The sequence below is a fragment of the Vombatus ursinus genome, unplaced genomic scaffold (genome assembly GCF_900497805.2).
Source record: "Vombatus ursinus unplaced genomic scaffold, bare-nosed wombat genome assembly UNPS02007284.1, whole genome shotgun sequence".
Taxonomy (NCBI): domain Eukaryota; kingdom Metazoa; phylum Chordata; class Mammalia; order Diprotodontia; family Vombatidae; genus Vombatus; species Vombatus ursinus.
In genome coordinates, this window is record NW_020947062.1 from 23,321,395 (window position 1) to 23,336,150 (window position 14,756).

The window sequence follows — 14,756 nt, forward strand, 5'->3', positions numbered from 1 at the left end:
TTTATGAGAAATAGTGAGTTCTTATTCCATAAGCTGGAGTCCTTGGGTTTATCAAACAGTAGATTACTATATCATTTCTTACTGTGTCTTGTGTACCTAACCTATTCCACTGATCCACCACTCTATTTCTTAGTGAGTACCAAACAGTTTTGATGATTACTGCTTTATAATATAGTTTTAGATTTGGTTTGGCAAGGCCACTTTCCTTTAATTTTTTTCCTATTAATTCCTTTGATATTCTTGACCTTTTTTTCTTCCAGATGAATTTTATCATTATTTTTTCTAGCTCTATAAAATGATTTTTGGTAATTTGATTGTTATGGCACTGAATAAGTAAATTAATTTAGTTAGAATTGTCATTTTTGTTATATTAGCCCAGCCTATCCATGAACAATTGATATTTTTTCAATGGTTTAGATGTGATTTTATTTGTGTGAAAAGTGTTTTGTAATTGTGTTCATATAGTTCCTGGGTTTGTCTTGGCAGGTAGACTCACAAATATTTTATATTGTCTACAGTAACTGTAAATGAAATTTCTCTTTCTGTCTCTTGCTACTGGACTTTGTTGGTAATATATAGAAATGCTGATGATTTATGTGTGCTTATTTTATATCCTGCAACTTTGCTAAATTTGTTAATTGTTTCAAGTAGTTTTTTAGTTGATTCTCTAGGATTCTCTAAGTATACCATCATATCATCTGGAAAGAGTTATAGTTTTATTTTCTCATTGCCTATTCTAATTCCTTCAATTTCTTTTTCTTCTTTTGTTGCTAAAGCTGGCATGTCTAGTACAGTATTGAATAATAGTGATAATAATGGGCATCCTTGTTTCACCACTGGTCTTATTGTTTTGTGCAGCTGTTTTCAGAGATACTTCTAGGGACCTGTAAGTTTTTAGTTCTTCCAAGGTGGTATGATCTAAGAAGAGGTGTTTATTCCTCTCCTGGCCTGTGCTGTGGTCTATGAGTGACCACAAGCACTCTTTTCTGCCCTGGAACTGTGAAGAGGGTTTCCTTCTCCACTGCTGCCACAAGCTCTGCTATGTCAGTGCTCATCCTGGCCCCAGGACGGAGACCCAGATCCAAGTATGGGCAAAGCAACAGAATCCTGCCTCAGAGAGAGGCCTGGACCACTTTACAGATTACAGAGACCCCTGTAATCTTCTGATCAGTTGTTTGATCCCCTTATCATCTGTGGGCTGAGAACCTTGAAAGCAGCCACTGTCATCACTGCTGCCCCAGGGCTGTTCTAGAGTCAAGGCTGGAATTCTCTCCTCTCTCCCAGGTCTGACAGACCTTCCCTACTGACCTTCTAAGTTGTCTTTGTCATTTATGGGTTGAGAAATCTGGAAACTACCATGGCTGCCTGCAATTCAGTCCCCTGAGGCTTGCTTTGTCTGTGTTGGTGAGCTTTTGCTGGACTATGGTCCTCTTCTAGCCTGGTACAACAGACCTTTCCTGTCAACCTTCCAGGTAGTCTTGGGCTGGAAATTTGTTTCACTCTGTCTTTTTGTGGGTTCTGATGCTTTAGAATTTGTTTAGAGTCAATTTTTTTAGAGGTATTTGGAGGGATTTGAGGAAGAACTCAAGAAAGTCCTTATTTTTACTCCACCATCTTGGCTCTGGCCTGCCAAAGGCCTCTATGATACCTTTTTAACAAGATGTAAGGTTTGAAAGTTCCCTATTTCATTGAATGTCTATTTCCCCCCTTGAAAGATTATGCTCAGTTTTGCTGGATAATTGACTCATGGTTGTAATCCAAGCTCCTTTGCTTCCAGAATATCATACTTCAAGCCCTTCAGTCCTTTAATGTAGAAGCTGCTAAGTCCTGTGTAAATAGGACTCTGGCTCTTTCATATTTGAATTATTTCTTTCTGGCTACTTGCAATATTTTCTCTTTGATCTGATAATTTGGGAATTTGGCTACAATATTCTTTGGAGATTTCATTTTGGGATCTCTTTCAGGAAGAGATTGGTCATTCTTTCAATTATTATTTTACTCCCTGGTTCTAGGATATCAGGGCAGTTTTCCTTGATGATGTCTTCAAAGATGGTATTCAGGCTCTGTTTTTGATCATGGTTTTCAGGTAGTCCAGTAATTCTTAAATTATCTCTCCTGCATCTATTTTCTGGATCAGTTGTTTTTCCAATAAGGTATTTTACATTTTCTTCTACTTTTTCATTCTTTTGATTTTGTTTGACTGATTCTTGATGTCTCATAGAGTCATTAGCTTCCTCTTGCCCAATTCTAATTTTTAAGGAATTTTTTCTTCAATTCACTTTTGTACCTCCTTTTCCATTTGTCCAGTTTTTTCTTCAGTGGATTTTTTTCCCATTTCACCAAGTCTAGTTTTTAAGGAGTTGTTTTCTTCAGTCAACTCTTGTTCTTCCCTTTCTAGCTGTTGACTCTTTTTTTCATAATTCTCCTACATAACCCTCATTTCTTTTTCCAATTTTCTTCTATCTCTCTTTCTTGATTTTTAAAATCCTTTTTGAGCTCTTCCAAGAGGAAGTTTCTGGGCTTGAGACCAATTCATATTCCCCTTTGAGGCTTCACATGTAGGCATTTTGACATTGTTGTCCTTTTCTGAGTTTGTGTTTTGATCTTCCCTGTCACCATAGGAGCTTTCTATGGTCATGGTTCTTTTTGTTTTTTTGCTCATTTTAAAAAATTGAGTTCTTCTTTTGGGGCACAGGGGCCACTATTCTAAGTTTCTTGTGCTGGGGGCTAGGGTCCTGGTTCCTTGCTTTCCATGCCAGGCCTCAGGTGCTTATGGCTTGCCCTCTGCTCTGGAGTATCCTAGCTTAGTCATGCCTAAGGCTCTAGGGCTGGCAATTTGCCTTCTGTGCTGGTTCTGGAGGCCTCACAGCTGGTCTGACATGCCACTAGCATGTTGAGCCAGTACTAAGGGACCTCAGTTGCTGATCTATATTCTAAGTAAGAGTATCCCATTGGTTTGCCCAGACACCATTTGTGCTAGACTATGCTCCCCTTTTGCCCAAGTGAGACAGATCTTTCCTCTGAAGTTCAGAATCCTGGAGCTCAAGTAATCCACAGTCCTTAGTTTCTCTCATAGCAGAGACTACAGGCATGAGCTTCTATGCTGGACCATGCATGGTGAGTCTTTGTGAAGAGCCAGACATAAGGCTTTGGGGCTCTGTCTGTCTCTCAGTCTCTGTTTTCCCCCACTCCCCTTTATCTCAAGTTTCTGTTGCTTATATGCTGAGTGAAGAGACAAAAAAGAGACTGCCTGAAGGAGCCTCACATGGAGGTAGGGTGGGATGGATTTCCCTAAGGAAACCCAGGATACTAAGCCAAGATGCCATATTTGCCAGGCAGATAGTCAGCATTGGTATAGATGATAACCACTGGAAGCATAAGATGACTATTAGTTTTCTAATGTGTGATGAAGTTTCTACCCCCTTTGATTTTTGAGATGGATAATGCTTGGTAAACAGTCTTTGGATATGTGTGTACCTACTATAAGAACAAAGTGAATCACATGTAAAAGACAAGGTGAGAGGAATTGGAAATTCAAACATTACCAAACTTTATCACTTAGCGGCTTTGCTTTTTAATACTTTTGGAATTTACTTTGAATTTCTCTTTAGCAAATGCATTTAGCTTATAGGCTGATAGTAATTTCTTTGTAGTTATGTCAAAAAAGGAAGTAAGTCTGGAGACTCCATAGGTGAGGAGCAGATGCATCAAAGGGAGTTATAATTTTTTTCCTGGAAATTAATCCATATTGCCAGATATAAAAATGAATCTTGAAGCAAGAGGAAGTTTATAGAGGTTGGGAGATTCTGGAAGTATTGCTGACTATTAAGCTTAAAGTGCCACCTGGTGGCTTGCATAATATAGCATCCTGCGTAGCTTCTCCAAGTCTTATGCCTGGTGAGTGAATGGATGAATAAAGCATTTATTTAACACTTACTGTGTGTAAAGGACTGGGGATACAAGTAAAAAAAAAAAAAACTAAGACAGTCAAAGTTCTCAAAGAGTTCACATTCTCAAAATGAGACAACATGTGTGAAATGTTTTAGTTTTCCGGAAAGGTCCTGCAATTCTTAGGGTATGCTGGCAAAGCAGATGGAAATACCTCTTTTTAAATGCAGTTTCCACTGTTAAAAATGTAATTTTCTGATGCTGAGTCATTTGACAATGCCAAAAACTTTGGTGATATTTTTTGGGGGGATTCTGCAAAAACATGTCTGTAATGCCTGTAGGTGCTGCTAGGCTGCATCTCCACAAGAGTTGCTTCTGAGGATAATTGCTATGGACATTGAGCTAAAAACACTGCTATTCCAAAGGCTCAGGGCTCAGGGTTGTGGACTGTGTCCATTGTGGTCTGAGTGATGGTGACCACTGGTGGTGGTCAAGGTAGGGATGGTGGTTTGACCTGACAGGCACATGCTGTCTCCTATCTCTCCCTCAGGTTACTTTACTGCTTCAACTAGACAAGCTTCTATGTCCTGTGAGTAGCAGCTGGTTGTCAATTGGAGGGGATGTCTGGCTCCTTCTCCATTGGAGTGACTTGCTTCCCCAAATGATGACCATGAAAGCTGGGCAAGAAGCATGGGCTGCAGTGGGGTTGTGGTGATGGGGGTGCTGTCATTCCCAGACCTCTCGTGCCCCTCTACCCCTTGGTGGCAGTTGGGCAGCAATTATTGCTGATGAGTATGAGGAAGCTGTTCTTCAAAGCTGGCTGTAGCGGCTGGGCTGAAAGCAGGTCTGGTGATTTTGGGGGACACTGCTATTACCCTTGGTGTGAAAAACACTATAGATATTGCCCACTGTGGCACATGGAGAAAGTATTTCATGTGTCTTCCCACTTCACTTTTCTGAACCTCAGTTTCCTCATCTATAAAATGTAAAATTTGTACTACCCATCTTAGTGGGTTGCCATGAAGAATGTATTTTATAAACATTAAAGTACCAGAGAAATATGAATTATTATTATTAGGGAAATATCCTCTTTCTACATAGAAGGAAACTGAGGTCCAGAGGTGTTAAGTTGAATTTGATTAAATTCAGTAAACATTTATTAGGCCCCTACTATATGCCAGGCACAATACTAAGCCCTGGTTATATAAAAAGAAGAAAAAAATAGTCCTTGCTCTCCAGGAGTTTGTAATTTAACAGACTGGGTCACTACTAAAGTACACAGATGACCAAGTGGCTAAACGAGACTATAACTTAGAGCTCTTCATTTTTAATCTGTCCCTTTCCTGATAACACTTCTTTTTTGTAATTTTTTAAAATTACCCAATATTGCAAATAATTATCTGTGTTCATTTGTGCTCACATGGACACATCATGTACACAACACAATTTGCTCCTCTCTCAGCAAACCATCATGATTAATTCTGGCAGAGACACTAACTCAAGGACAGTGACACTCAAGAGGAAGTGAACAGCTGACATTTAGTTTTTGAGGGAATTAGGCAAGTTTGGTTTGCTTTGGAGAACTCATTAACTACATAAATGACAATATGATGGAGGGGAAATATTGCTGACATTGGACTAGTCATTTTACTGCCCTGGGTCTCAGTTTCCTCATTTGTAAAATGAGGGAGCTGGACTAGTTGACCTGTGGGTCTCCTTCAACTTCAAATCTATCATCTTATTATCCACGTATGAGGAATATTCCATGACTAAGGTAAAGTATAACATAATGGAAAGAGAGTTGGAATGTGTGCTCAGGCACTGGCTCTTCCCCCTTGTTAGCTTTGTGATCATGGGGGTGTATAGGTCTCTTCCTTTCTCTGAGACTGTTTCCTCGTCAGTATAACAGGAATAATAATTGTGCCATCTGCCTCTCACAGTAAATGTTCTACAGCCCTATAGAAATGTGAATTATTAATGTTTTATAGATATTGTGTAACTAGTACATGCTACTAAATAATTTCATGATCATTAAAAGAGAAGGTACTAAAGGGCATTGATGGAAGAAGTTTACTCAGCTGGGATGACCCTATATCAGTGAATTCACAGGTCTGGTCCTCATCTCTATATTTACAAGAGACATAGTATGGTATAATGTCTAGGCCACTGGACTTAGTGTCAGGATGACCTGGGTTTGAATCTCCCCTTAGACACTGACTAGCTGGGTAATCCTGGACAAAGTACTTAATCTCTCCATGTCTCAGTTTCCTCATTTGTAACATGAGGGGGATGGATTTGATGGCTTCTAAGGTTCCTTCAAGCTACAAACCCATTATTCCATGATCCAATTCTAAATGTATATTTGATGTTGGATGGTCAGTCTCGACACTTCTCCCAAAGGGAGAAAAGAGGACTCATTGACAGAAATATCCAGAGTGAATGGTGAATCCATAAGTGTAAGCACTAAAGAAACTATACCAATCTAGATTTACATTCTTATCTGGCTTACTTTTCACTGGTATGTATAGGATTTTCTTACTCACAACTGGTGAAAAGGGCATTTAGAAGAGGGTATCTGAGATGTCAAAGACCTTGAGATCTAGACACATGAAAGTCAGTTGAAAAAACTAACGGTGTTTAGTCTGGAAAAGGGAGGGAGGCATGACAGCTGTCTTCAAGTATTGGGAGGGACGTTATATGGGAGAAGGATTAGAATTGTTCTGGCTGGTCCCAGAAGGCAGAGCCAGGTTCAATGAGTAGAAGTTGCAGAGAATTATATTTAGGGTTAATGGAAAGATTAACTTTCTAACCACTAGAGGTGACTAAAAGTGGAATTTGGTGCCTTGTCCCAAGGGAATGATTTCTTCCTTGTTAAAGGTCTTCAAACAAAGTTAATATGTACACATACAGGGTTTATTTCTTCTCATTTCTTACAGAGTTTCATTTTTAGTAATGGATTGAACTAAATGGTCTGTGAAGCACCTTACAACACTAAGATTCTGTGATTTGTTTGTAAAATATTCCTAAGTTGTTTGTTTATATCCACTCATGGTCAGTCTGCGGTTCTGCAGAGTTGGGGAGCTCCTAGTTGGACTTTCTCTGTTCTATAGTATCATCTAGAATAATGAGAAATGGGGCCAAAAATATTGTGTCACTGGCTGGCAAATGCCTTTTGCTTTTACTTTAAGATAGGATAATTAAGTTAGTCCCTATGAAAAAATGTCTTTCTCTCTCAAATCCAGAGATGAACTAATATAGTCATGCTTACAGTCCTACTGTGTTACATCTCCCCTTTCCATAATGTTTTAAAGCTTACAATGATAACTTTGCAAGGCAGGGTACCATTGTAGGAGGTATTTTCTTGGTTTTATTTTATAACTGAGTAAACTGAGGTTCAGATATATGAAATGACTTGCCCATGACTTCTATAAGGAGAGTACACTGTGAGTTCCTCATCATTGTATATATGGTTTGTTTTTGGTGTTTGAGGGAAAATTACCATAATAATTTGCTCATCTATGTTGTTGCTGAATGGATGGGCTATCAGGCCCATGGTAGAATCAGACATGATAGTTATTTTTTTTCCAGTTTAACATACTGTGGCGATATACATTCAGTGCACATATTTATGTCCAAATAGAACCAATTATAATTTAAGAATCAAATCAAAAGTCATTCATTATTTCAATAGGTCTAGAATCTCATTGACTGATTACTCCCTCTAACCCATCCATGCTTCCTCTATCCTTGTAACTCTTGTCTGTCTTACATAATCCTCCGCAGGAATTCCATTGAATGTCCCAGGGGGGCTTCCTGTAGTTATCTTGGCATTGTATGGATGGTCAAAGTCTATAGAGAAATTATCAGTGTATCTAGAAAAGTCATCCCTCTCTGGATAATTTATAGAAGGCATGGAAAGTACTTCTAACATAGACCTCACCCTGGTTATCATCAGAAATGTTTTTTTTTCCATTTAGAAGCACATGGACAAGAAATCCACATAGTGAAGTCTTAAAATCCAAGAAAGACTTGGGTTCTGGCTTGATCAAAGGGATCCATCAAAGGACAAATTTCAATATTAATAATTCATCTAAGAGGATGGGTGTCTAAGGAAAGCAAGTCTCTATATTTATGATTTCTATTTTTTCTCTACTGAGGCCAATAGAGAAGGAAGTGTGCTAATATCATTTTCTTTTCCTAAGACAGACACATAAATTAAATTTGGGGGGTGGGGAGTGAGGAAGGATAGCAAATTCAGTTAACTAGGCTTACCTCAATTTCCTGATATGAGTTGTTGATCATGGCTATTAACATATTGAGAAGCACGACCACCATGGTAACATTATAGACACCGTAGAGCACATAGCCAATGTTCTCAATGAACTTGTGATTGTACTTCAGCACCACCGAGGTCACTTCAGATAAGCCAAATATTGACCAGAATAATGTTTTAAAACTTTCTTCTACCCTATAAGCAAAAGAAACCACTCTTTCACAAAGTTTCACTAACAATGCATATTTTTTTAAAAAAGGAATGTTGGTATTATAAGTAGACTGTTTAATATTATTTTTTTTTAAAAATATTTGTTTTTAGTTTTAAAAATTCACTTCCATAAGATTTTAAGTTCCAAATTTTCTCCCTGTCTCTCCCCTCCTCCCACCCCAAGATGGTGTGCAATTTGATATAGGTTCTACATATACATTCATATTAAACCTATTTTCATATTAGTCATGTTGTAAAGAAGAAGTAGAACCAATGGGAGAAATCATGAGAAAGAAGAAACAAACAAAAAAAAAAAAGAAAAAAAAAGGTGGAGAGAGAGCAAATAATATGCTTTGATCAGCATTCAGACTCCATAGTTCTTTTTTTTGGATGTGGATAGCATTTTCCATCATGAGTCTTTTGGAGTCGTTTTAGATCTTTGCATTTCTGAGAAGGGATAAGTCTATCAAAATTAGTCATTGCACATTGTGGTTGTTACTGTGTACAATATTTTCCAGGTTTTTCTGAAGTCTGCTTGCTCTTCATTTTTTATGGAAAAATAGTATTCCATTACATTCATATACCACAACTTGTTCAGCTATTCCCCAGTTGATGGGCATCCCTTCAATTTCCAATTCTTGGCCACCACAAAAAGAGCTACTATAAATATTTTTGTGCATGTGGGTCCTTTTCCCCTTTTTATGATCTCTTTGGGATATAGACCTAGAAGTAGTATTGCTCAGTCAAAATGTAGGCATATTTTTATAGCCCTTTGGGTATAGTTCCAAATTACTTTCCAGAATGGTTGGATCAATTCACAATTCCACCAACAATGCATTAGTATTATTTTGGTATAGGGTGCAAGATGTCTGTCTATGTTCAGTTTCTGCCATATTATTTTCAAGTTTTCCCAGCAGTTTTTGTCAAATGGTGAATTCTTATCCCAGAAGTTGGGATCTTTGGGTTTATCAAATAGGAGATTACTATAGTCATTGACTACTATGTCTTGTGTAATTAACCTATTCCACTGATCCACCACTCTATTTATTAGCCAGAACCAAGTAGTTTTGATGATTGCTGCTTTATAATACAGTTTAAGATCTGGTACAACTAGGCCACCTTCCCTTGCATTTCTTTTCATTAGTTCCTTTGACAGTCTAGACTTTTTGTTCTTCCAGGTGAATTTTGATATTATTTTTTCTAGTTCTATAAAATAATTTTTGGTAGTTTGATTGGTATGTCACTGAATAAGTAAATTAATTTTGGAAGAATTATCATTTTTATTATATTAGCTTGGCATGCCCATGAGCAACTGATGTTTTTCTAGTTATTTAGATCTGACTTTATTTGTGTGAAAAGTGTTTTGTAATTGTGTTCATATAGTTCCTGGATTTGTTTTGGCAGGTAGACTCCCAAATATTTTATTATGTCTACAGTAACTTTAAATGGAATTTCTCTTTTTATCTCTTGCTGTTGGGCTTTGTTAGTAACATACAGAAATGCTGATGATTTATGTGGTTTTATTTCATATCCTGCAATTTTGCTAAAGTTGTTTATTGTTTCAAGTACCCCTGATCTTATTGGAAATGCTTCTAGCTTATCCCCATTACATATAATGATTGCTGATGGTTTTAGGTAGATGCTACTTATCATTTTAAAGAAGGCTCCATTTATTCCTATGTCCTTTAGTGTTTTTAATAGGAATGGGTGTTGCATTTTGTCAAAAGCTTTTTCTGCATCTATTGAGATAATTGTATAGTTTCTGTTAGTTTTGTTGTTGATATGACCAATTATACTGATAGTTTTCCTACTATTGAACCAGCCTTCTGTTCCTGGTATAAATCCTATCTGGTCATAGTGTATCATTCTTATGATAAGTTGCTGTCATCTTTTCCCTAATATTTTATTCAAAATTTTTACATATATATTCATTAGGGAAATTAGTCCATAATTTTCTTTCTCTGTTTTGACTTTTCTCAGTTTAGGTATCAGTACCATATTTGTATCATAAAAAGAATTTGGTAGGACTCCTTCTTTGCCTATTTTCCCAAATAGTCTATATAATATTGGAATTAATTGTTCTTTAAATGTTTGATAGAATTTGCTTGTAAATCCATTCAGCCCAGGAGATTTTTTCCTAGGGAGTTCATTGATGGCTTGTTCAATTTCTTTTTCTGAGATGGGGTTATTTATATATTTTACTTTTGTAAATATTTATCCATTTCACTAAGCTCATCAAATTTATTGGCATACAGTTGGGCAAAATAGTTCCTAATAATTTTAATTTCCTCTTCATTGGTGGCGAATTCACCCTTTCATTTTTGATACTGGTAATTTGTTTTTTTTCTTTCTTTTTTTTTAAAATCAAATTAACCAAAGGTTTATCTATTGTATTGGTTTTTTTCTCCATAAAACCAACTCTTAGTTTTATTTATTAGTTCAATAGTTTTCTTAATTTCAATTTTATTTATCTCTTCTTTGGTTTTCAGTATTTCTACTTTGGTATTTAATTGAGGATTTTAAATTTGTTCTTTTTCTAATTTTTTTTTAGTTGCATGCCCAATTCAATGATCTCCTCTTTTTATGTTCTATTCATGTAAGCATTTAAAGATATAAAACTTCCCCTTAGAACAACTTTTGCTGCATCTCATAAATTTTGGTTTGTTATCTCATTATTGTCATTCTCTTGTATGAAATTATTGATTGTTTCTATGATTTCTTGTTTGACCCACTCACTCTTTAGGATTAGATTATTTAGTTTCCAGTTAATTTTTAGTCTATCTTTCCATGGCCATTTATTACATATAATTTTTATTGCATCATAGTCTGAAAAGGATGTATTCAATATTTCTGCTTTTCTGCATTGGATTGTGAGGTTTGTATACACTGCTAGGTGGTCAATTTTGGCGTAGGTGCCATGTACCACTGACAAAAAGCTATATTCCTTTCTATCTCCATTCAGTTTTCTCCAGAGGTCTACCATATCTAACTTTTCTAAAATTCTATTCACCTCCTCAACTTCTTTCTTGTTTATTTTGTGGTTAAATTTATCTAGTTCTGACAGGGGGAGGCTGAGGTCCCCCCCCCCCCAGTGCACTTTTGCTGTCTATTTCTTCCTGTAAGTATTTGGATGCTATACCACTTGGTGCATATATGTTTAGTAATGATATTACTTCATTGTCTATGGTGCCTTTTAGCAGGATGTAGTTTCCTTTCTTATCTCTTTTAATTAGATCTATTTTTACTTTTACTTTGTCTGAGATCAGGAATGCTAACCCTGCTTTTTTTTTTTACTTCAACTGAAGCATAATATAGTCTACTCCAGCCTTTTACTTTTGTGCTGTATGTATTTCTCTGTCTCATATGTGTTTCTTGTAAACAACAAATTGTAGGATTATGGTTCTTTAATCCATTCTGCTATCCTCTTCTATTTTATTGGGGAGTTCATCCCATTCACATTCACAGTTATGATTACTATCTGTGTCTTTGTGTCATCCTAATCCCCCTATTTATGCTTTTCTTTCTCCTTTCTACCTTTCCCTCCTCATCTGAGTTTTCTTTTTGACCACTGCCTCGCTTAATCTTCCCTCCCTTCTATCAGCTCCCCTCCCTTATTGTTCTCCTCTCTTTTACTACTTCTTCCCTCTCTTCTATCCTCCTCTCTTGCCCCCTTCCCTTTTCTTTCCTCTTTTCCTTCCTACTCTCTATGGGGCAAGCTAGTTTTCTATACCTAACTGAGTATATTATTCCCTCCTTGAGCCAAATCCAATGAGAGTAAAATTCAAATGATGATCATACCCCTCCCTTCTTTCCCTCTACCATATCAAGTCTTTGTATCTCTTCATGTGATGTAATTTACCCTTTTCTGCCTCCTCCTTTCCTCTTCTCCCATTATAATCCCTTTTCATCCTTAATTAGGTTTTTTATCATCACATCAAAGTCAATTTATATCCATACCCTCTGTCTATGTATATCTCTTCCAAATGTTGTAATAAAGATACAGTTCTCAAGAGTTACAAGTATCATCTTCTCATGTAAGGAGCTAAACACTTTGCCCTTATTAATAACATGTTTTTCTCCCTTCTTGTTTACCTTTTTATGCCTCTCTTGAGTCTTATATTTGAAGAGCAAATTTTCCATTGAGCTCTGGTATTTTCATCAGGAAGGTCTGGAAGTCCCCTAGATTATGCTCAATTTTGCTAGATAGTTGACCTTGGTTGTAATCCAAGCTCCTTTGCCTTCTGGAAAATCATATTCCAGGTCCTCTGATCTTTTAATGTAGAAGCTGCAAGGTCCTGTGTAATCCTGACTGTTCCATGATATTTGAATTGTTTCTTTCTGGTTACTTGCACTATTTTCCCCTCGACCTGATAATTCTGGAATTTGGCTATAATATTCCTTGGCATTTTCAATTTAGGACCTCTTTCAGGAGGTGATAGGGGGATTCTTTTGATGACTATTTTACCCTCTGGTTCTACAACCCCAGGGCAGTTTTCCTTGATCATTTCTTGGAAGATGCTGTCCAGGTTCTTTTTTTTTCATTATGGCTTTCAGATAGACCAATAATTCTTAAATTATCTCTCCTGGATCTATTTTCCAGGTCAGTTGTTTTTCCAATGAGGAATTTTACATTTTCTTCAATTTTTTCATTCTTTTGATTTTGTTTTACTGATTTTTGATGTCTCATAGAGTCACTAACTTCCAATTGCCCAATTCTAATTTTTAGTGAATTGTTTTCTTCAGTTAGCTTAATATACAGAAATGCCAATGACTTATGTTGGTTTATTTTATATCCTGCAACTTTGCTAAAGTTGTTTATTATTTCAAATAGTTTTTTACTTAATTCTCTAGGATTCTCAAAGTATATCATCATGTCATCTGCAAAGAGTGATAGCTTTGTTTCTTCTTTGTCTATTCTAATTTCTTCAATTTCTTTTTCTTCTTTTGTTGCTAAAGCTAACATTTCTATTACTGTATCGAATAACAGTGGTGATAATGGACATCCTTGTTTCACCCCCGATCTATTGGAAATGCTTCTAACTTGTCTCTGTTACATATGAATGTTTAATATTCTTGAAACATAAATCTAACCATGTCACTCTACCATTCAAAAATTTTTAGTGGCTTTCTCTTGTCTCTAGGATGAAATAGAGTCTTGAACTTAAAACCATTCACAGTCTGGTTCCTGTCTAACTTTCCAGTCATTTCACATTACTATATCTTGCACTCTTCCTTCCAGTCAAACTGGCCTAAAAACTTTTTTTCCCCATACAGGACATTCCATCTCCCCTCTGTGTCTTTGCACAGGCTGTGCCTCTTGTCTTTAATGCATTGCCTATTCACCTCTTGCCTTTTAGGATCCCTAGCTTCCTTCAAAGTACAGATCCCATGCCACTTTCTATATGAGGTTTTCCTGATGATCCCTTACCTCTACTGTTGTCAGATGTTCTTATTCTCTCTGTCTTCAAATAACTTTGTGTTTATTTCATAAATATTTTGTGTATATTTATCTGTGTACATATAGTAAACCTCAGCAGAATGCAAACTTATTCAGGGCAGTGATTGCCTTGTTTTTGTCTTCGTATCTCCAATGCCTTGCACATAGTAGGTACTCAACAAATGTTTCTTGAAATGAATTAAATTGAAAATGCATCTCAGACTAGTTACTTAGACTGTTGATATTTATTCTAGCTGATAGCTTATATACTCTGAAATTACAATATATACAACTTCCTAAGAACACTATAAAAGAATGAAACATTTGGAAGGCTGCATCTACTTGACTTATCTCATGTATCTTAACTTCTGACTGTCACATAATTTTATTCTGCTGTAATTAATGTACCATTTTAAAATGAATCTGTGGATATGGAAGTTAGTTTATGGCATATCATTTGTTCAGTCAACCCTCACACCAGGTATTCTTAATTATTTTTGTGTGTCATGGAACCCTTTGACAGTCTGGTGAAGTCAGTCTATAGACTCCTTCCCAGGATAATGTTTTTAAATGCATGAAATAAAATAAAAAACATAATATTTTAAAGGAAAATAATATTATTGAAATACAGGTAATCAAAATATGAAGTTATCAAGTTCATGAACTCCACCCAGGTTAAGGACTCTTGCTTTGGAGCCTTTCTCCCTTGCTAGGCTACATAGCAAAAAGTGAAATGGAGCTCTGGCAAATAGACAGTCAAGCTTTATACTCCAGTCATCCCACACAAACTAGATTATCAAATATTGAAGTACTGGATTTGGCTCATCTCCAATATCCCAATGCAGCAGTTTGCAAAACCTCCTCTGACTCCCTTGGTATACAGGGCATTGGTATATTGGGCATAATTATATTGGGCAAGTCACTTAATTTCCATAGGCCTCAGTTTAT

General features: G+C 36.5%; 1 protein-coding gene across 1 annotated transcript in view; it reads right to left on the reverse strand.

Moving 5' to 3' along the window:
• TRPC7 (transient receptor potential cation channel subfamily C member 7) overlaps positions 1 to 14,756 on the reverse strand; it is a 248,500-nt gene that overhangs the window by 17,617 nt on the left and 216,127 nt on the right. Inside the window, exon 8 of the mRNA XM_027849142.1 lies at positions 8,161 to 8,356. Within this exon, the coding sequence (XP_027704943.1) occupies positions 8,161 to 8,356 (196 nt within the window). The remainder of the gene's footprint in view (positions 1 to 8,160; positions 8,357 to 14,756) is intronic.